This window comes from Anastrepha ludens, chromosome 2, assembly GCF_028408465.1.
Source record: "Anastrepha ludens isolate Willacy chromosome 2, idAnaLude1.1, whole genome shotgun sequence".
NCBI classification, from domain to species: domain Eukaryota; kingdom Metazoa; phylum Arthropoda; class Insecta; order Diptera; family Tephritidae; genus Anastrepha; species Anastrepha ludens.
In genome coordinates, this window is record NC_071498.1 from 21,942,516 (window position 1) to 21,965,592 (window position 23,077).

General features: G+C 39.6%; 1 protein-coding gene across 3 annotated transcripts in view; it reads right to left on the minus strand.

The window, feature by feature from the left end:
* Positions 1–12,760: 12,760 nt before the first annotated feature.
* LOC128864836 (RB1-inducible coiled-coil protein 1) overlaps positions 12,761–23,077 on the minus strand; it is a 37,409-nt gene continuing 27,092 nt past the window's right edge. For all 3 annotated transcript variants that reach the window (XM_054104596.1, XM_054104610.1, XM_054104604.1), the window contains 5 exons: positions 15,791–17,609; positions 14,120–15,729; positions 13,784–14,054; positions 13,551–13,656; positions 12,761–13,482 (listed from right to left, as the gene is read on the minus strand). In XM_054104596.1, coding sequence (XP_053960571.1) covers positions 12,860–13,482; positions 13,551–13,656; positions 13,784–14,054; positions 14,120–15,729; positions 15,791–17,320 — 4,140 coding nt within the window. In that variant the 5' untranslated portion in view covers positions 17,321–17,609 and the 3' untranslated portion in view covers positions 12,761–12,859. The remainder of the gene's footprint in view (positions 13,483–13,550; positions 13,657–13,783; positions 14,055–14,119; positions 15,730–15,790; positions 17,610–23,077) is intronic.

Here is a 23,077-nt window from a genome sequence, read left to right on the forward strand (position 1 = left end):
ATTGAATGTAATAATGCGAAGTTTTTACTATGTATAATTTTTTCAACTAAATTTTTTAGAATTATTTTTTTTATATAATTTATACTAAAAAAAAATCAGTTTTCAAGGTAGGTACATAAATAGGCTATAGTAGATGGCAAGAGAACCACGGGTACACTACAAGTGTCATTAGAGTGCCGTTTTGATACCATAATATAGACCACTACCTGCGAAAAATTACAAAACTTAAAAGAAAAACTTTCTACAACTATCCAATCCTGTTCATGTAGTGAAGGAGAGAAAAGGCTGGAGAACTGCCTCATGCTATTCCCAAACAGCCCACTAAGGAACGTGGCGTGTGATCTCCAGCACTTTAAGGGCCCTGCTTCTGTCGCACTATGGCCAAAGTGTGTTTGAGATAAGATGTCGATAAGATAGAACTCCATCCGTCTTGCGCTTTTTTAAGAAATAAGTTGTGCAGTTTCCTTTTAACAATGGTTAGCTGGTTTAGAGAAAACCCCCGCTTTAACTCCAGATTCCATCTTGAATGCGTTGGGAAAAACCGAGGTACCTATGTTCGTACAGACTCTCCCCCTTCTTCTAATCCTGCCTACTTGGAAAGATTGCGGCACGACCCTCAAACTCCAGTTTGCAGATAGAGGGATCGGTAAGAAGTTCAGAGAAATGCGGTGTTAACTGCCTAAAAATATTACCATGTCCCTTGAAAGATTGCCTCCAAAGACTAACCTCTTTCAACCTAAAAACGCTCTTAACAGTAATGGATTGGATTTGAAGATCAACAGTACTGTGCAGAATGACGTTGAGGCTCTACACGCCCCAGTGATACCAATGCTTATATTCCGCTGCACACTCCATAATTTAGTGGGGTTATAGCCCTTCCGAAGAGCTACCCACCACACTAGGCAACCATATGTCAAAATTGGACCGCAGAACCACTAAATTGTACATTCAGAGCACGACACATTGGCTTGAGACTCCATTTTTTGCCAAACATAGATTTACAGGAGTAGAAAGCTATACTGGTCTTCATAATTCTATATCCGATGCGCAGCTTCCAATGGAGCTTGAGGTCAAGTATTACACCAAGATACTGACTTCCGACGAGAGCGTAAGAAACTGGTGGTTTAATCTAGAAATTCTAATTTCCGGGAACTCTTTAATCGAGGGGTAATACAGATACAGGCGGCCGCCGTAGCCGAATGTGTTGGTGTGTGACTACTATTCGGAATTCACAGGGAGAACGTCGGTTCGAATCTCGGTGAAAACACCAAAATTAAGAAAAACATTTTTCTAATAGCGGTCGCCCCTTGGCAGGCAATGGCAAACCTCCGAGTGCATTTCTGCCATGAAAAAGCTCCTCATAAAAATATCTGCCGTTCGGAGTCGGCTTGAAACTTTAGGTCCCTCCATTTGTGGAACAACATCAAGACGCACACCACAAATAGGAGGAGGAGCTCGGCCAAACACCCAAAAAGGGTGTACGCGCCAATTATATATATATAATACAGGTAAGTACTGCAATTCGTTTTCGTATAAAATTGTCCCCGAAAACGTGTTGACACGCGCTGAATTTCACTGTTCCGTTTTCGAACATCAAATTGCAACAATTCGGTATGCGTCAGAAATCGAAATCGCCATTCTTACCCTATGCCCAGCTTTCAATCCAAAGGATAGGATTGGACTCTTAGAAGACGTCGCTCATGATATTTCAACTTGCTTTGATATGTGAAATAAACCAAAAGAATAAAAATGCTAGTTCTAACGCAAATACTTAATTCAAAATTCAATCAAAATTTCTGTTGTCTGACAATCAGCTGATTCGAATTAAACTTCGAAAATCTTTGAAATCACATGCGATTCGCCAGATATCGCTTTCGTCTAGATGTTTCGTTGTTGTATTTCAGAATTCTTTAAACGATTAAACTTTGGTTTGTTCAGAAAATTGTAAAAATCTTAAGCACTTCAATGCAACGACGCCAGCTTACAAATGACACACACAAATTTGTTTTTATAAGGCTCATATCTGTCAGGCAAATGGCAGTTTATCGACATTATGGGATTGCCTAGGGGATACACCGTTATGAGTGTGTTATGTAAATGGAAACCCACCAACACACACTGTAAACGTAAGAATCTGCGAAACGTTAACTTTCCTTTTAGAATCGATAACTCGCTGAAATAAAAATTATCATAAATACTTGACCACATCTGAACCCGAAAACATTAAGAATTCATCAAACCAGACTTAGTTGAAAAGTGCGTTGAAAGACCATGCAGAAAGACCGCATAGAAAGACAACCAATCAGGAGCACATTTTTTGCGAAGAAAGAGAATTTTTTCGCATATCGATTCTCTTAGCCGAGTGTTTTGAGCTGGATAAAAAAAAATACACAAAAACCCCCAGGACGTCCATTTCTCTCGAAAACATCAATATCCAAATTTGAGGAAAAGCTCGGCTTTGGCATAAATTGCGGATGAGGATAGGACACCCTTTAGTCATTATATATAAATAATATTATTCTCGTGATCAGATAAGAAATATATAATTTGCACAGACAGTAAAACGGCAATAGAGGCTCTCCTAAACCCGAGGAATAATTCAATCCTCATAGACAATATTCGCGATATGGTATATCGCTGCAAAAGCACAATAAAAATTATGTGGGTTCCGGGTCACGCTGGTATCCGAGGCAATCACCTAACAGACGAGCGGGCTAAAGAAGCAGCCAGAGAACCACTGGCACTGTTTACGTATATTGCAACGAATGATATTCGAAACCATGTGGCAAAATACTTCGCTGCTAAACATAATACAGAGTGGAGAAACTGCCAACACCATTACAAAGAGCATAATCCTATTGGTTTGAAGCCTAACCACCAACCAAATTGTTTATGCAGAGATTTAAGAACGTTTACTCGCCATAGAATAGGCCACACTTTAAAAACACATTGCCACCTTTTAAATGGTTCCGACAGGCCGAACTGCTCACAGTGTAACTCAAACTCCCTAACTGTTATTCACATCCAACCTTCTTAAAGCTACCACCTATGAAAACATCAGTGCCATTAACAAATTTCTTAAACTAATATTACAGACATTTAGATATATTTCCATAGACATAAGGTATTTATTAATATATAAAATCAGTTTGTAAACCAATTTTGTATATAACGTAAGCCGAAGGTTCTCTTGTAAATAAATAAAATAAAATAAATTATATTCATACATACATACATATACAAGTATCAAATTTTCTGTCGAGTTCAGTGATTTGATTTTTCGCTTGAATTTTTAACATTTTTGCTAGAGTAGGAGTACTCCACTGATTCCAATGAGGACATGATGAAGCGAGTTCTACCAAACGAGAACTCCAAACAACATTATTAGCTTGAAAATAGTATAAAGAAGACTACATGCGATGAGAGGTCCAACCTTTCGCACTGCAGCAATACAAGTCGACTGATGATGTCTTGATCCTCTAGTCGGGAGCACATCTGACAAATAAGTTTAAGTAGCCTGTCATCAGCGCATACAGATTACTAAAAAACTTTCCTTGTACGTCCCCAATCATCAGCGAAGGTAACCATCCGAGAGCCTATTTTTCCTAGTTTATCTAGAAAATTTTTAACAAAGTTAAGCTAGAGTAACGATGAGTGAACAACACCTCAGAGTGCCACTATTCACCTACCAAGGCTGTTCTATCGCTTAGCATCTGATGCATAACCCTGACACAGTTTAACCAGAGATTTCTTGATTGCCTTCAGTAGGATTTTATTAAAAGCCCCTCGATATCGAGGAAGGCCTCCAAAGCTGAGCTGCTCCTTCAGTCTATGCTGACACAGTTCACATAAGAAATCTTCATCGGTTCCAATGAACATGTCGGTTTTTTTGCTTCTAGCCTCAGTTGGAGTCTCCCTTAGAGGCATGGGAAATTCTTCCCACCTGATCCTCGTACGCCGTATGGAAGATATCAGCTAGAGATCCCCAGTAGGACATCCAAGGCAATATCCTCATTGGCGCAACTAAGCACGATAAATGTCTTCAGTACTTCTTGATGAGTTTATAGCAACACTATGCCCCATCGGTTTATACATGTATGTCTTCGTCCTCATTCCGAAATGTGTAGTCGTTCCTTAATGGTCCCATGATTATATATGCCGAGGCAGACCGGGCGTAAAGACGAGAGTAACTTGAACGGTTCACTAGACAGGGCTAGTTTACTGGGGCGGCAGCCCTTGGTCGGGAAAAATCCGAGTCATTCCGGTAACGTAGAACCGGCTGTCATAGGAATGAACATTGCCGACGAGATCCAGGACGAAATTATTAGGCATTTACTGGACCAGACAGGGTTTAGACAGACAATAAACGACATTCATCGGTAGACCATCACCACCTTCCTAAGCTCCCGACCCCCGAATACCGTAATCGAAGTCCAACCACCATCTACAGCAGATGAAGAGCTCCAGCTTCCCCGTGAGACCCGCGTAACACTGGCACAACTACGTTCTCGATATTGTAGCAGGTTAAACTCCTACCTATCCAGAATTGATCCCGACATACTAAACATATGTCCGGCATGTGAAGGCTTCCCTGGCAGGGTGTTTATGGCGCGCTGTAAAAAATTCACTATAGTTCAAATTGTATTGGAAACTTGAACCTGCAATAATACCTCAAGGGCCGTTTTCTCAAAATCTGGCTAATATGGCTTGTAACAGGCGCTAGCTTAACCAAGTTGCGACTTGAATTGACAGTTCAACGTTCAATAAAGTGTGCTTAGCTGACGTCAGGTAAATTGCACCATTGTGAATATTTTACAAAAGAGCTCACAAAAACTCATTGTGAATGGGCGAAAGCTGAAGATTGCATTTACAATTATTGCAAACGTTGAGTGCCTTTTTGAGTGCTTTTCTGTTCTTTTGGTATTTTCTAAATTAATATTAGGTAATAATAAAATTTATAAACAAGAAATCGGCTACCTCTAATCTTTGAAACATCTTTCACTTTTGTTTTCGCAGCTTGCGATGCCCACACTTATTCCACAGCAATTAGATATAAAATAAGAACAATAATTAAAAAATCTCTCACATGCATAAACGGTGACATGCTTGAAGCTTTTTTGTGGTAATTTATGGAATCAAAAATATGTAAATATGTAGTATACTATTGTAATTTGCTTGGATTTACCGCCGCTAGCGTCTTTAACCCTTTAAGCGTTTTTTTTTTATTCTGAAGTTGTGCATGGCTGTTCTTCAGGGCACAGAGGAAATGGAACATAGTTTCCTTTTCCTCCGGTTGGTCAGAAGACAGTTTTCCCTGCCGTGCGCCTGCAGGCATCCCCTCGTTTCATATTTATCAGTGATGACATCTGTTTGTGGTTGTAGGTTGGCCAGAACAATCTACTGACTTTGCATGTCGTCTGATCCCTCCATCTACAATGTGCGATTCGTAGATATTTTGAGGAGATTGCATTCTTGATTGCACCCAGTGGTTGCAAACCGATTCTGCAAGAATGTTACCCATGGCAGATCCCCCTCTTCCTAGTTCGTCTGTTTTTTCGTTTCATTCAATGTTACCAAATTAAGGTAACGTTATGGTTCTCGCTCAAGGTGGTAAGGCTATTCCAGCTTTGTTCCGTCAGTTTAGAGGTTGTTGTAGCCGAATCCAGTGCCAGAATTGCAGATTGGCTATCCGAAAGAATATCGATATTCCACTCTGCTATCAGTAGCCTACAAGCTTCCCTATGCCAATACTTCCGCCTGGAAGATACTGCAAGTATTATGCTGAAAACAGTGAAGCCCGTAAGGGACTGCGGTAAGGGATTCCGGGTGGTGTTCACTGTTTTCAGCATTAGAAAGACCCAGATACTTTTCCAATTCTAGGTCTATGATATTTTATTGCTGATTCAACCCCATAATCCATTTTTAAACCATCTATAGTGACGTCCCTTACTATGTACACTCCTCCCGAGATGGAAAAGAGAGTGGGAAAATTCCTATTGAATGTCAACGTTCGGACGATTTAATCAGCCCTCCCCGAGGTGTACTGAGTTTGTCGCAGTAATAGACGGACATGACCATAAACGCTTAAATGGTTAAGCGTAAACACCCGTGAAAATATTTGTCAAATCCAATACAAATATTATAATCCAAACCTACTTTTTTTCAATAACTGTCGTCACCTCACTATTATTTTAAAATAAAATTTAAAAGTCCACATGATAATTTTGATTTGATACATCATTTTAGAATTGTAGCAATTCACAATAAAAATAAATAAACAAGCGAGTTACAGTATAACGCAAAATGTCCATTAAACAAGCAGTAGAAACAGTTAACAATTCACTCAAACTTAACCCTCCGTTGGGCACACGGGTCTGGCTTTTCAACTTTGGACGTGAATTTAACATATTTCTGTTATAGCTAACGACTTGAGCTGCCTAAAATTTTATTTTCTATCGATTTATGGATATAACCTTTTAAAAATGATCCTCGAGCAAGATGACGTTTTAAAAAAAGTTGAAGGATTAAATCTTCCAAATCCAGGGCTTGTCTTTGGTGGATGCGTATCATTACGTCCACAATGGTGTGACGCTGTTCGTTATCACGCTGAATGTTCGTGCATGCCTAACGGCATACCCGATTGTACTTGTTCGATTTGTTTCTTTGTGTTTACGGTTTTGTAAAGGGAACAACTACATATTTCATACGATCCTACAGCTAATTTAAAGCGAAATTTAAACATTCTCATTAGTGGCGTCCTTCAAATTTGTTTAAAAGTGGTTTTGACCTTCATTCCTTTTAATTTAAGGTCTCTTTATCAACCAAATTGCTATTTATATTGCTTATAAGGGTTTTATTTGAATTATTGTTTGAAAATGTATTTGTATAATTGGCATACATGCATAACAATGCATTACTATTCAGAAGCGATGAACTCCGTCTCATTCTTGGGTTCCAAAGAAACCATTGCCTATGACCTGATGGAGTTGGTTGCTGTTGGCTATGTTCAGAAATGCATTATATTGCGCAGTACTTGCAGCGCTGGCATCACTGTCAATGTGACAATTCATGCAACTGATAGATTTGTTGCATTTATGAACGCGCTGTGCAGTAAAATGGAATTGTTACTAAGTTTGGTCATGGACGATGTATGTGAGGAAAAACCGACAGTCTTTTATTAAATTTAAGAAAAAAAAAAACCGTGTAAAGCTTAAAAGAAGGACATATCTTGTCAAAAGTTTAATATAAAAATGGAAAATACCCAAAAATAAGTATTTTTTTGAAGCCGTGATGTTGATTCTCTACCGGATGTATTGTTTCTTTTTTTTATTCGCTTATATGTGATGAGTAAATTAGAAAATTTTCGCTGGGCGATGTTTCTACCTATTTTTAAATCTTTATTAACTTTTTTTACTTCATCTACGACCTTAGCCCAGAGCACGCTCTTTTTCCTCCTTCCCGACGTGAACTCGTTCTCCATGCTCAGTCGGACTCTGAGCAGTAATTTTATCTCCGATGTACTAAAGTAATCACTAAAACCAAGAAAAGTACAATATAATAAAATAAAGTTTAAGTATCGTATTTTTCATCAAATTTTGTATTAAAAGCTGCAAATAATGCACGACTTTTGATACAAAAATGACGTTTGAGAACGCGTTGCATTTGCAGTACTGCCATATTTGCATTTTTGAACGCACTGCTCACTCTGAAATGGTATGTTGCGCATTATAATGCATTGTTGAACATACCCGTTATCACAGTCTGTAGCAATAACCGTTGAGTAGGTGCGAGTAACTTAATTTCTGAGAATTCGCTCTCATAGAGAAAAAAAAAAACATAACGGCAAACCAGGAAAAATTTTGCAAATTTTCCGAACAGCTGATTAAATTGTTAACGGGGAAAATCACAAAAAGTAAAAAAAAAAAAATCAGTTGAGCTACCTTATTAGGCTACAATAATTTGTTCCATTTCATCATCGTTGTTAGATGAAAAATATTGCATTAGCAGTTGCATTGTTGTGGCAATCACAGCTTTCTTCATTTTTTCCTTGCTTCCGTCGATGCATTTATGTTACATGTGTTTTGTATATGTACAGTGGTGGTCACGATTTTAGCACACTATAATGCAGAAACATTCATTTTGCGTTTATTGCTTATATTCAAATAATCTAGCGGCAATATTTATTCCTGGCGGGTCTTTGTAGAAAGGAGAAAGAGAGACCTTATAATCAGAACCTTGTTTTTTTCTCCTTACTTATTAAAACTGGTTTATATTAAATACAAGCACCCTATAATAATGGAGGACACGAATTTAGCACACAGATGGATATTTCTCATTTATTTTCAAAGAACAACACATTAGTGATAGAAAAACTTAATATTTAGTTGGATATCCACCACTCTTGAGAACAGCATCGCATCGGCGTGGTAGACTTTCTACTAGGGCAGCACATCTCGTCTGGGGTATTCCATACCAAGCAGTCTTAATCTCCGACCACAAATCGTTCAAATTCCTCGGTTTCACGGCTCGAATATGCTTCTCGACATCATTCCATAAATTCTCAATCGGATTGAGATCCGGTGATTGAGCTGGCCACTTCAAAACACTAATTTTGTGATCCTCCAAGCAACTCTTCACCAATCGTGAAGTGTGCTTAGGATCATTGTCATGCATGAAGCGTCATATTAAGGGCATATTTTCCTCCGCATAAGGAATCATGACATCAGTTAGTATGTTTTTGTAAACATATTGATCCATACGCGAATCTATTTTGTGTATGGGTCCAACATCTCGCCCGGAAAATGATGCCCAAACCATGACGCTTCCACCACCATGCTTCACTGTTTTTAATGTGTAGCGAGGATCATGTTCCTTATTTTGCGGTCTCCAAACATATTGTTTCCCGTCAGATCCGAGACGACAGAACTTCAATTTATCGCTCCATAAAATATTTTTCCAGAAATTTATTGGTTTATGGATATGTTCCCTTGCAAAGTTCAGCCTGGCTTCCAAATTTTTTTTTGACACCAAAGGTTTGTGTTGAGCTATGCACCCATGCAACCCGTTTTCATTTAAACGCCTTCTAATGGTTTTGGAAGAAACATTTATTCCATATTCCGATAAAACTTGCGACTTTATGGCATTAGAACTCTTAAAAGGGTCTGTTCGCGAGGCTTTGCATATTAGTAAATCCTCCCTAGCTGTTGTCCTTCGGCGTCGTGGGCGTTGTTTTACCTTCTTAAATGTCTTATGGCGCTTAATATGAGCAAGAGCATTATAAATCATTTTGCGTGAACACCTTAGAAGTCGGGATATCTCAGACACAGAGCTCCCAGAAGAGTTCATACGTTGAATTACTTCCCGCTGCGCTTCGGAGCACCAAGAACCTTTCGCCATGTCTAACATATTTTTTTTTCACATTAATTACAATCAACATAATAGCTAAAATATAAAAACTTACCATAAAGTTCAAATACTTAGAAAAAATTTAGTGGGAGGAATTATTTATTGATATGTGCTAACTTCGTGTCCAGCTCAAACAAGCAGCTCTTGCACTCAACTGAATTTTAAGAAAAAAATTGCAAAACAAATGCTACGGATTATAACGGTTCTTGTTATTTTAATTGTAAACAACACCCAGAGAAAAATATTCGTAGTGAATTGTCGAAAAGCAAAGAGGAAAGTGGGACAGTGTCAAGGTTGTGTATAGTGTGCTAAAATCGTGACCACCACTGTATATACATATTGCTAAATTAGTTAATAACCAAGAAGTGTAAGCATAAAACACGAGAGATACCTTCAATGCTTTCGATTTGTATTTCGGAAGTTGCAGCAACGCCTATTCCTATTTAATATATGACTTCAAATAAACTTTTTAAATTTTATTTACTTACATTCTTCATTTTAATCAGGATTTTTATTTAAATAATATATATAACTTTGACTCAAATCGCAAATTTTAATTCGTAATTATTTTTACTTTGCCATCAGCTGTTTTTCTCATTTGCAAGTTCTTATAAGTAAAAATTTTTCCAGTAAGAACTTGCAACTGCCCCTCAAAATGAAATGTTATTTTGAACACCAAAACTTGATCATTTGTTAGAATGGGAAAACACAAATTATTGTTAATTATTTCCTTCAGGAAGAGGCACAGTATGTATAACCTTTTCTTGAGGATATGCAGCGCATAAATTTTAAACTTTACGTTCCAACTTCCTTATATACCAAACTTTTGGATCCTAATATATGACCACCAGGTATTTAATGCCAGGCCATTTCGCTTTTTTCCAAAGGATCAGAGCGGATCACAGCAAGCAGTCCAAATTTAATTATCTTACGAATTCTAATAGTATAAACATACAGTCACCGGTTCACTTGATTATGGATAATGGTTACTAAGCCAACCATATTTGATCTAGTAATCTAAGGCTTTCTGATAATTCAAGTAAAGCCTCGAAAATAAACATGCAGCAAAACATTAACGGTATTTGGCAGCAGTAAAACTCCAGCAGTTGCACAATAATATTTTGCTTGATTCATTGGTTCACTTGAATAGGGGCACTCAGTTTGCCTACATTATTTGCGCATTAAAGGATATCGTTTTTTTAGGAGGAAGAAAGGAGAGAAGGAAAAGAATCAGTCAGGTAAAAAAAGGTAGTAGGAACTTTGCATTAGAGGCTGGCGCTAATGACACTGGCTAATTACGTTCGAATGAATCGCTTCAAACTACTGATGAATTTCACCAGGTGTGTAATATTTGAACCCGCAATATCCGCAGGTGTAGCGAAAACGTGAGAGCCCAGATGTCTAAATTTTTGCCCGACCAGAACAGGAGAGATGAGAAGGTGCTGAGATGATTCCACCTCGTATTTTAGACAGCTTCTTCAGAAAGGGCTTGAAGCAACCCCAAGTCTCACCGCATGAAGACCTAATGGACAATGTGCGATAAGGATTCCAACTTGGAGAGCTGCGGCTTTTTTAGCCTTAGAAGTTCCCTCGAGCGCCTCCGATCCGCTCGTGGCCAGAACGATTTCGCGACTTTGCAAGCATACTCACTAGCACAGCGCTCGCTGAGCTGACACGCGGTCCATCTTTCCAGGAACAGACCACTGGTTCTCAAGGGAACCTCAATCCTATCATTTTGCAATGAAACCATCTTTGGGGTCCTCTGCTTAGCCAGCTCATCAGCCCAATCTGTAATAATAGTCCTCGCTCATTTAATTTTCGAGACGCCTTAAACTCAATTTTCTCAGTAGTTGCTTGAAAAACAGTTGTCACTTCAAAAAATTTCTCGGAATGCTTTGAAACTTTTTTACTCAATATTTTTTAAGTTTTAGACTGTATTTTTGCTTTACTCCCTTTGCGGTTCCATAGTTTATGGTTGGCATACTAAAAACTGAAGAGGTTGACATACAACAGAAACAAATATTTTAAACTCCTCAAGTCCACCAACAACATCATTTATAAAGTACAGTACATAAAGTTTATGAATGAGTTTAGTAACTTGATTATTTTTTTTCCTTGTTCACTCCTCTCGTCGATGACTCAGTCTTCCATTGGTTTCGTTAATCTAATTTGATTTCTGACAGGGTTGGTGATTAGCCTGTCACTACCAGTCCTAAATAGTGGGAATGCCCACCTCCCGTTGCTTAGGAACAACGCCTTCTTATTGATTGGCGCAACATCTGTGTTTCACATTTTTCTGCCAGAAAGATGGAAAGGATAAGTTTGGGTTTGAGAAGTGAGTTTTGAAAATGTTTTTGGAATGGAAGATTATTAGAAAGAGGGAAAGTAGGTAAATTTGAAAAAATGCGTGAACCGTGCTTCCCGTGGCATTTGAACCCATAGCCGCTGGGATGGCAGGCTAGTGCACTTACGCTAGACTACTACAGATGAGCTAAAGGCTAAGCCCAAAGCCTTTTGGAATTACCTTCGGTCCAAGCGTGCTGCGATATCCCAATGTGCAAGAGTTTCAACGACAAATCTTCTGCTAGCATATCGGATTCAGTAAATCTTTTTGCAGATTACTTTAAATCCAATTTTGTTACTGATTCTGCATCAAAGTTTTACAGCTTTTGTATCTGTGGCAACGACTTCCGTAAGTAGACCTGAAAAGTGACTTTGATGGGCTCTCATCTTTTTTACGTCTTTTACCCTGATATTTAAGTATGGTAATAAAAACAACCGCCGTAAGCCGATTGGTCGGTGCGTAGCTTCGAATCTCTGTGCATGAAACACCAAAATGATAGAAAAAGTTTTCTAATAGCGGTCGCCCCTCGCCAGGTAATGGCAAACCTCCGAATATATTTCTGCAATGAAAAAACTCCTCATAAAAAACCATCTGCCGTTCGGAGTCGGCATAAAAGTGTAGGTCCCTCCATTGATATTTCAAAGCGCACAACACAAATAGGAGGAGCTCGGCCAAACACCTACCAGAAGTGTTCCTGCCAATTTTTTATTTATTTTTTTTTATATATTTATTTATAGGCCAATATCTACGCTAACTAATCAAAACTTTTTGAAAAGATGGTAAAAGAAAAATTATCATTTGCAATAAAAGAATTAATTGATCCACATCAACATGATTTTGTTTGTGGATATTCTACAGCTGCCAACTTGGCTGTCTATTCCGAGTACTGCATCTCAGCATTTAATTGAGTTTAATTTTCGGATTTTCACGCATTGTTCCTAATGTGGTTAGGTTCATATAGTATCTCCCCAACAATTATTCCTTTCTAGAAATTGAGAACACTAAATCGTACTCATTTTTGGCCACCTCAAGCGTATCTCAAGGTAGTATTTTTTAGTTCCGATCTTATTTGTTAAAGAATATTTAATAAAGAAATGAAATAATGCATCACTATTCCGAAACGGTGAACTCCGTCTCATCCTTGGGTTCCAAAGAGCGATACTCATCCGAATCTTCGCTGCAGGTGGTGGCAAACGATGTGTTCTTCATATCCGCTGAACAGCCGCTAATGTCTCCAGCCTCAGTGTCGGGACCCGTTATTATGGGGATGGCATGCTGATTACCCGATGCGGTTGGTTGCTCTGTTATCACAGTCTGTAGCAGTAATTGTTGAGTAGGAGTGGGTATCATAGTCGTTGGCGTCTCTTCCTCTACACTAATGCTAGTGTAGCGACAACGTTCACTCAAGGATGTCGAAGCGGCATTATTATCATCATCATCCTCTGTGTGCATTGAGGTGATCTCTGTTCCTAAATTGCCAGCAGTTGTGGGGCGTGCTGTGGTGAAATCAACTACATCGTTTGTTGATGTTGTTGCCGTCGTGGTTATAATGCTCTCCTCAATAGCGCTGATGTTCGGGAAAAACTGTTGTAGTCGCTGTGTTGGCGAAGCTGGATTACAACTACTAACGGCAACAAGAGCCTTACAGCCAGTGGGCATCAATGCAGTGGACTCGTTGTCAGTGCTTGTATCACATTGCGATATAGACGTGGACGTGGACGCGCAAAAGGATGCTGAATAAAAAAAAATATGAATGTTAGCAATGCAAGTGATGCGCAATTTAGATGTCTTTTAAACCTACACTCAATTTTTTCTCGACGAGGCATCAAATGTTGCATGCTGGACAATGGGGCTAGTTTTATGCGATAGAATCTTGTACCCTTAGAGACGCGATAGCGATTTTCATCCTAATAAGGTGAAGAAAAGAAATGTGTGGGCATTAATGTTCGGTTTAGACCTTTTTCTTTAGAATTAAATAAAGATGGATTATTAATAGCTCTCTGATGTTGAAAACAAAAAATATTATCTACTAACCTTCTTAGCCTGACAGTACTCTCTATCGACAACACGCCCGATAGCATAATAAGGCACCGGTAGGAGCATATTTTCCAACGTTGTACTTTCGCTCGGTGCAGGGAGCGGCATACGCAGATTCATTGCTGACAGGCTGTCCCCGTGGACAAAGTATAAAACTGGTGAGTCCTGCACCACCATGTACTGATTATGACGCACACTCCACACGACGAACACGATATCGCCCTTATTGCATGAGTCCAACAGCATATACTTGTGACTAGAACTTGAACTGCAAAGCAATTGAAATTAAAAAGGGTAAATTGTAGCTGTTTATCGAAGTGAATTCAAACTTACGCCCTTAAAGCTGCGTATGAGGTCTCCATCTCTAAGCGTTTCGAACGCTCTTTTTCAACGGTAAGCTCTTCCTCCAGACGATTTTTGTCGCGATTCAAATATTCTATTTTCTCCTTTAGCCAACTGTTGCCCTCTTCATTGGTGAGTGCATCGATTCGTGTTTTCAACTGATAGATCTCTTTAGTAAGCAAGAGATTCTGCTTACGCACCAGATCTAGCTGTCGATCTTTCTCTTCGAGCATCTCCTTCAATATGTTTACATTTCCCATCACAGATTCTGAGTTCAAATTGAGTTTTGCTTGCCAAATGGTGCGTTCTATATCGACTGCTGCGGCGATCGACCTTTCTTTTTCACTCTCAAAAGTGGCACGCAATTGGGATACAATTGCTTCATGTTCACTGTGGTCGATCATGTGCTGGTCGATGTTGGATGGCGGGCGCTCTATCTTTTCGAGACTCGTTTCGGACGGCGAGAGCTCCATGGAAGTCATGAGTTTATAGCGGCAACGCAGTGATTCGATTTCCGATTTGTGCTCGTGTAAGAGTTCTTCTCGTGCTGCAGCAACCGCACGTTGCTGCTCCATTTGAGCTGCACTAAGTTGATCTTTCAATTCTTGTAGCTGCGAGTGTAGAGCTTCTGTGTCGCAAAGTTGGTGACGCAAAATGGCAAATTCATTGTCATGCTGCTGCACCGTATCACTTAGCATAGTTTTCGTTTGGAGCAGTTGTTGCTCGCGCTGCTCACTTTGCATGCGAATTAAGTTCCACTGATCGTGGAGCATTTGTAATTCGGATTGGAGATCTTCGCGGTATGTCGCAGTTCCGGTGCGGCATTGTTCCAAGTCAGCACGAGCTAATCGTATGCATTCTGACGAAAGCTTATACATGGCGCTTAAAATGCTACGTAAACGTTCCACCTCAGCACGGGCGGACGATTCCGTTTCATCTGTGAGTGTCTCAGCGCTCTGCATTAATAATGTGGAAGTTGCTGCGCTGCGTGCAACTGTTTCCACGATAGTAGTAGATGTGGCTGTCGTGATCAACATCGGTGTTGCTGATTGTGTTGCTTCATCTACCATAACTGGCAGCTTTTCGAACTCGGTCTCCGTATCGGTTTCGGATCCCTCACAGCAAACGCCGACCTTTTGCAGCTCCCCGAGCCTTGGGTGTTGCAATGGCTTTTCGCCAGTACTCATTGCTTCCTCCACCGAGGCTGAGCTGCCTAGAGCGGCAGCTAATTGCAAACGCAGCAGTTCTTCCATGCGCTCCTTCTGATGCGGGCCCGAACGTGAGACGAAAAAATTTATCACAGGTCCCATGTCGGGTAACTGGATTTCTGGAGCCAAATCTGGCAGGTGGGACGATAGAACATCAATGTCGGACTTGGTGATGTTCGGCAAGCGCGCATCGAAAAGTAAGGGAGTTTCGTTCGCAAAGGTAGGTGGCATATCGTTCATGCCGGGGAATAGAATGTTTAAAAAGTGTCCGTCGAAATTAGCGTTGAATTGCTGTCTTCGTTTGATCTCTTCGTTGTGAATGATATCGAAGTCTTCAGCGAGTTTCGAGGCCCACAAACGGAACTCACCGGAAAAGATTTTGCGGCGCACCACCTGGAAATTTTCAAAATTAGTTCACTTCTATCAACCATAAATTTATTTCATGTTCATTTACCTCAGTGACGGCGGCCACATAAATACATGGTGCTTGATGTATCTGTTCGATAATCTGTATGTGCCGTTCGGCACGACGCAGGCAACGCAAATAGAACAACAATCGATTATCGAACTCACTCATGCTGTTCTCAACGTGCACAATGCGATTTAAGCGCATGTGAATATTTAAGCTTAGCTCGTCCTTTGCTCTGGCAATGATGCGTCTGTATTCGCGAATTTTTTGATGGTTTCCAACCATTACCGCCAATTGCGATTGATGCGAGGCGCAAAGGTCCGGTAATATAGATGCATCACGCAAATTGTTTGCTCGATTTTGATTTTGTTGGAACGCAGTGGATAGCTCTTTTTGATCCTGTCCCATGCGCTTGATTTTAAACCGGAACTCCTCCAGTTTGCAGAGCCGATCACCTAGACCCTTAATCTCTCTAATATCTTGCTGCCCTGCCTGTTTGAGGATATATTGAGCTTCACTCCTGAGCTGGGCGTAGACATCCTTATCGAAAGTTGCTAGACCTTGGATACATTCCTCACACATGGTCATAAGCCGATTTTGATTCTCTTTGGATGTAATCCACTGTAAGAGATTCAGTTTGGGGCGCGTGCAACTGTTAGACGAACTTTCATGATTAACGGTTGGTATCGAAGTGGTCGTCGCCGCCGTTGTCATTGGATCCTCAGCTGAATCTGTACCCATTTTCAGTTTCTTGTTGGGCGATGTTGAATTTTTATCATCGGCGGTGTTATTATCCTCCCCATCTGGCTCAGCCGTCTCCTCAGGCTGTTCACCGCTTACCGTTTGTTGAGCAGGAATACCACCTGCCACTAGCACCGATTCTTGTGTTGAATGAGACCGCGAAAATACATCGTCGGGCTCCAGAAATTCATCGAATCCATGGAAATCTTCCTCAGCCAAAGACATTAAGCCAGGTAAAATGGGAATGCGTGCCAACATGGTCAAGTCATCGTTGAAGTTATGTAATAACTCCAGATAATTTTCGCGATTTTCCAGATGTCGTTCGAAGGCCGAACTAAAGTTTTTAAAGCGTTGCCTAAATTCCCCAATCAAATCCTCCATATTGGCTACAACAGTCTGCCAACCTTGCTGTTGTAGATGCTGCTCGTGCACCAGTCGCTCAGAAAGGCGCTCCTCATCGCGGGCGTACTCGAACATCTTCAGTGCCAATTGAGCACGTTTCTCCACCGAAGAATATATTGGTGGCATTTGCTTGCATCGCTCCACCTGTTCACTCAAATCTCGATCGGGTTCATTTGGCTGCAACGGCGGTGGCGCACGTGGCTCCCCAGTCATAAACATATAGATGGGATTCGTATCGGTGCCAGCCGAATAGTAAGACACCTGTGTAGATGGGGCCAGCATCTCACCGCCGCTCACCAATAGCACAATATTTGCAGCCGGTATGCCATGAAGGCGCTCGATGGTCTCCTTAAGGTTTTCGACAGAAGACAGTGCCACTGTCATGTCAAAGGACATCATACGTCCAATGTCGACATTGAACACATACAACATCCTGAAATTGTGGTTAACCACCGGTAGTGTGCGATGTGTGTGTGATGACCCAAGCTATTGGCAGTGCTTCAAAGAGTATAGGTATTGGTTGATATTTCTTCCCTTATAGCGCCGAAGTGCAGTTGAAACGAAAGCGTATGGCTCAGCGGGGTAAAAGAGAGAGCGTAAACAAAGGAGGATATAGAGGCTTTAAGAGTGATTGCTGTGCGCTTTGCTGGTGGTTGTGGCGATCGGCATAGGAATCGAGTTATTGCACACAATCACAAAAATGTTATTGATAGTGAACCATCTGCATGAAGAAAGAATAAGAAAAATAATAATAAATAGTAAATATTGTAGCAAATGGTAAATGAGATAAGATATAATATTTATGTATATAAAAAATGTTGTTTGTTTTATGTACCTGTGCAACAAGGAGTGGTAGTACATACAAAATGAGAGCAGTGAAAAGAACAAGTACACAGGGTGGGCCAAAACAAGTGTTTTTAGATTAAACAAAATGAGCAAACAAACTCAATTTCTTTTGACTTGATTAGAAATAACAAATATGCCCAATATTTATGCAAAACTTTATGCCATCAATGTGGCTACCTCGGATGGCTTTGTAGCAACGCATCCTGTCTATCGCTTTTCCCAAGATTTTGTTGACGGTTTCTGACTGTTGTCTCACAAGCGGATGGGAAGTTATTTTAACTGCTTTAAGGGGGTGGTAGGGTTTAGCGCTAAAAAAAACACTTTTTTTTTTAATTTTTTACAGAAATATGGCTTAAGATACTTTAATAAAATCAGTTGCATGTTATTGTACATCTTTTCAATAAGTTTTTAAAAAATATTAATAATAAAATATTGACAAATAAGCCCATGACAGAGTTTTTTTGGAGATATGTTTTTCGAGAGGTGCCAATCGGCATTCGTCGTAGAATCATCTGAAACTAAAAAAGTCGACTTTTTCAGTTAAAGTATGACGTAATGCTCCCCCCCCCCCCCCATTAATAAAATTTTTATTTTTTTTATTTTTGTAGTTTTGGTGGCAAAAAAACGTAAAACGAGCATTTTTGGCGAACAATTTCGCCATATTTGTAAGTGAAAAACAACCTTAAAACAATAAAATTAAAAAAAAAAAAAAACAGTGGGGTGAAAAGAATCGGTTGAATAGTTTCGGAGTTGTGATTGGCACCGACTTTTAAGAAGTCGTTTCGGGAAAAACGCGTTTGAAAAAATGACGCCGACAGCCGAGCCCTTGGGAATTGCCAAGCATCTATCGATGCTCCGCATTCGAGGTAGAGTGCCTACAAAGGCTATAACTTTGAGAGTTCTGCTCCGATCCACTTAAAATTTTGACACAACATTCTTGAAATGATTTACTATAAGATGAGTGAAGAAAAAAATTTCGATTTTGTGACCCTACCCCTCCCCTTAAAGGGCTGCATAGTTTCTGAATCAACTGGCAATATCTGCGACACCTCTCAAAAAATGAACTGATGAGGGCTGACGCTACGATTACCGAACTTAGTGCGCAAAAGTTTGATTGCTTAACCCCTTGAGTATGGATTTATTTGATAAAATATTTTTTTGGTTGCTTGAAGTAGTATGTAAAAGCAGTTCATTTTACGTAGGAATTCATTTATTTCTAGGACAAATAAGTGAATGACATGTCTCAGACGTCAAATGTATAGCCTATGTAACGAAGCACGCCATCCGACCGAAACCAAAGATCTTCAAGTTCATATCTCAAATTTAAGCCTACAAAAACTCAGTTATCATGGCTCTTCAACGAAATGGTGTTTGGTTCCGTGATTGGTTTCGTCGCTTCAAAGACGGTGATTTTAATGCTGTCGACAGTCCGCGTGAAGGATCGACAAAAACCTTCGAAGACGCGGAATTGGAGGCATTGCTCAATGAGGATAAGGAGGTAAGAAGAGCTTGCTTCAGTATTACGAGTTACCCGTCAATCCATTTCCAAGCGATTGCATGCTTTGGGAATGATTCAGAAATAGGGGACTTGGGTTCTTCCTTAAAACCAGGGGATGTTGAACATCGTTTTGTCGCCTGTAAACAACTGCTACAGCGGCAAAAAAGGAAGGGTTTTCTTCATCGCATCGTGACGGGTGATGAAAAATGGATTCATTACAGCAAACCAAAGAAAAGAAAACTATAGGGACCTTCCGGAAATGCTTCTACGTCGTCACCTCGGCCGAATATTCACGCTGCGAAGGTTATGCTATGTATTTGGTGGAACCAAGTTGGTGTTATGGCGAAACCATCACTGGGGATCGGTATCGACTTCAATTGATGCGATTGAGCCGAGCACTGCACGAGAAGGGGCCGCAATGCGCGGAGAGGCATGAAAAAGTGATTCTGCAGCATGACAACGATCGGCCTCACGTTGCCCAACCCGTTAAAATCTACCTGGAAACATTGAAATGGGAAATCGTACCCCATCCGCCATATTCTCCAGATATTGCGCCGTTCGATTATCACCTGTTCCGATAGATGGCACATGGTTTAGCTGACCAGCAGTTCCATTCATATGAAGACATCAAAAAATGGCTTGATCCGTGGGTAGCCACAAAAACGATCAGTTTTATCGCGAGGGTATGCGAAATCTACTAGAAAGATGGGAAAAAGTAGTAGCCAGCTATGGGCAATACTTTCAATGATTCGTTGGAAACCATTTTTTCAGAATAAAGTTGTATTTTCATAAAAAAACAACAGTGAGAACTTAGTTGCGCCCCTAATAATATTAATAATAATAAAAAATGGAGGGATCTACAGTTTTAAGCCATCTCCGAACGGCAAATGGTTTTTATGAGGTCCTTTTTCATGGCAGAAATACACTTGGAGGCCTGCCGATGGGCGACCGCTATTAGAAAAATTTTATATTTTTTGATGTTCATGCACGGAGATTCGAGTCTACGCACTCCCGACTGGTATTCATGCACCAATCCATTCGGCAACTGCGGCCACCGAATAATAAAACTTAATTTGGGCTGGCTGTTAATTTTATTTACCGTTACGTAGCGATAGTTTTTGACCGATTACGACCATTTTCAATACCAAGCTTCATTTCAGTTCATTTCATTTCATTTAAATATATTTATTTTTGCTCATGGTAACGTGCGCAAGGACGGACAGATAGACATAATAAAATGGACTTCTCTCAAAATTATGATACCCTTGGACACTAGTGCGCGCGTGCATAAAATCAACAAAAACAAATTATTCTAAAATTGCTTTTATTAATTCCTTATATCTATTTGTAGCGACTTTATAATATCTAGCAAGAAACAAAGAGACCTGGAGAAATATCGTAGAGAAGGAGAGAAGAGAAGAAAAAATATTTTTCTCTTATTTAATGCTTCGTATTGGCAACGGTCATCGAACCAATGGCCAATCGAATGGCAGTCACGCACAAATTCACTCGCCTTGGGGAACAGTTTTTTATTTCATAGAATATTTTCAGTCAATTGCGAACAGTATGTAATGTAGTCAACCACAAACACATAGATAACACAGTCAACGGAACAATAATACATAACAATAACAATAATAATGACAATGATGGAACAACACAATTATTCCAACAAATTGCATGTGTACGAGTGTGTGCGCAATCACACAAAAAAGCAAAACGAAAAAAAAACGAAAACTAGTCTATGAATTGTTTAAATATCAAAAACAAATAAGTAGCAAAGCACGCGAAAAAAAATGTACAATAAGAGAAAAAAAAACATAGGCAAACAACATAAACGCATGGAATGATAAGGAGAATAGTCAGCGGATGACATATGTACATATTACACCTGTGCTCACATAATTAAGTCACTTTATCTGTTTTACAATATTTGCATTGTTTTTCATGGTAATTTTTTTCGTAAATTTTTTTTATAAAATTATAGTTCATTTCTGAATAAAAACCTTGAAAATCAAAATTCCAAAGCACAAAAAAAAACAAATTTAAAAAAATTGTTAACTTTTGAATCAAAATCTTTATGGAGAATAGCCTATTCAGTTTTAGTATAATTAATGTAAGTTTGAAGTCGCTCAAAAATTGAATAATTTTTGAAAATTTGTTTTGCAAGATGTTGAGCATTTGCGTTCACATAAAAGACTTCCGAACATGTGCTTTATAAAGGGGTTTCCAATAACAGGTGTTATTTTCATTTTAGGTCACTTTTGAAGCTGTAATTTTTTGATATCTGACAAGTAGAAATTTCGCCATTAATAAAAGTGGAACGATACATTATAAAAATGGTGAAAATTTGGCAGAGAGGGTTTGTAAAACTCGAACATTTTTGGGTCATCGTGAAGCATCTTGTCGGACTGCAATACAGAAATTGGTGAAAAAATTCGAGCTGTTGGGACAAGTTAGTGATGTGAAGAATAATACCCGTGCACGTCGCTCAAGAACAGCCGAAAAAATTGCTGTTGTAGCCGAAAGTTTTGAAGAAAACCCAGGTTTGTACATTCCTCGTCGTTCATTTCCTTTCTTTCTTTACACTGTATTTTGCATAAAGATTTGGGTCTTAAGGCTTATAAAGTCCAGTTAACAAAAGAACTCAAGCCGATCATCAACAACGTCGTGCCTTTGCTGATTGGATCGTTGAAATGCATAAAAATGATCCAAAATTCCAACGAAAAATCATCTTGAGTGATGAGGCCCATTTCCACCTCGGTGGCTTCTTCAACAAGCAAAATTGTTGGTTCTGGGACTCAGAAAATCGTAGAGTTATTGTTGAAAAGCCTCTCTATCCTCAACGTGTGATTGGAGACGGAGTCATTGGACCTTACTTTTTCGAAAATGAAGGTGGAGCAACAGTTACGGTGAATGGATTACGCTATCGAGAGATGATTAACGATTTGTTATGGCCGGAATTAAATGGTATTGATCTGGACAACGTTTATTTTCAACAAGACGGCGCTACCTGCCACACAAGCAACGAAATCATTGATCTTTTACGGGAATAACAACTTTTATTGGAAAACCCTTTATGAGGGTTGCCTTTTATATCTTGCGCATTTGCAACACTATGTGTGATGAGCCGTAATTCGTTATTTTTATCGAAAAGTCTGGTATTTTCTAGCATAAATGTACATATAACGTTTTCACTTACGACCTTTATTGTTTCATATTTCAGTGAGCCGAAAAATGTATTTCGGCAAAAAAGATGGAAATAACTCGAAAATGAAAATTTTTGTGCGATGATTTATGACGATTTTTGACGTGGATTATCGAGACAGAAGTGCATTGGATGAACTTACTTCGGCTTTTGGCCTTAGCCACTGTGAAACGCTGGTCCCGAGTTCAAACGTGGCCGTCGATCCTTGTAAGATGAATTTCGTGAAGGCCGGCCAAAAAGGTACTGTCGCCAGTTGAGAACATAAGATCGTCATGTGACATATCGCGAGATAGAGGCATCCTTGGGCATACATTAAATATTACATGAAAATTTGTTCTCGTTGAATACTTCATAAATTGAAAATTGCACAAAAAAAAGGATTCGTGGCGATTTGTGTAAAGAAATGTTGAAGAAATTCAGTCGCAGTGTTGCAATGCACGTCTGCCGCAGTATGCATGTGCCAAGATGAGCTTAATCCAACAAAAGTTGTTCGCGACGAGCCTCAAAGTAAATGGTTGCCTGTTTTTTCGGAAAATCGGGTCATATCGCAATTGTACTACTAGAGAAACTTAAAACAGTCAATCGTGCGCGGTGCACAACCAGAAGTTTTCGGATAATTAAGGAAAGCCAACCACGG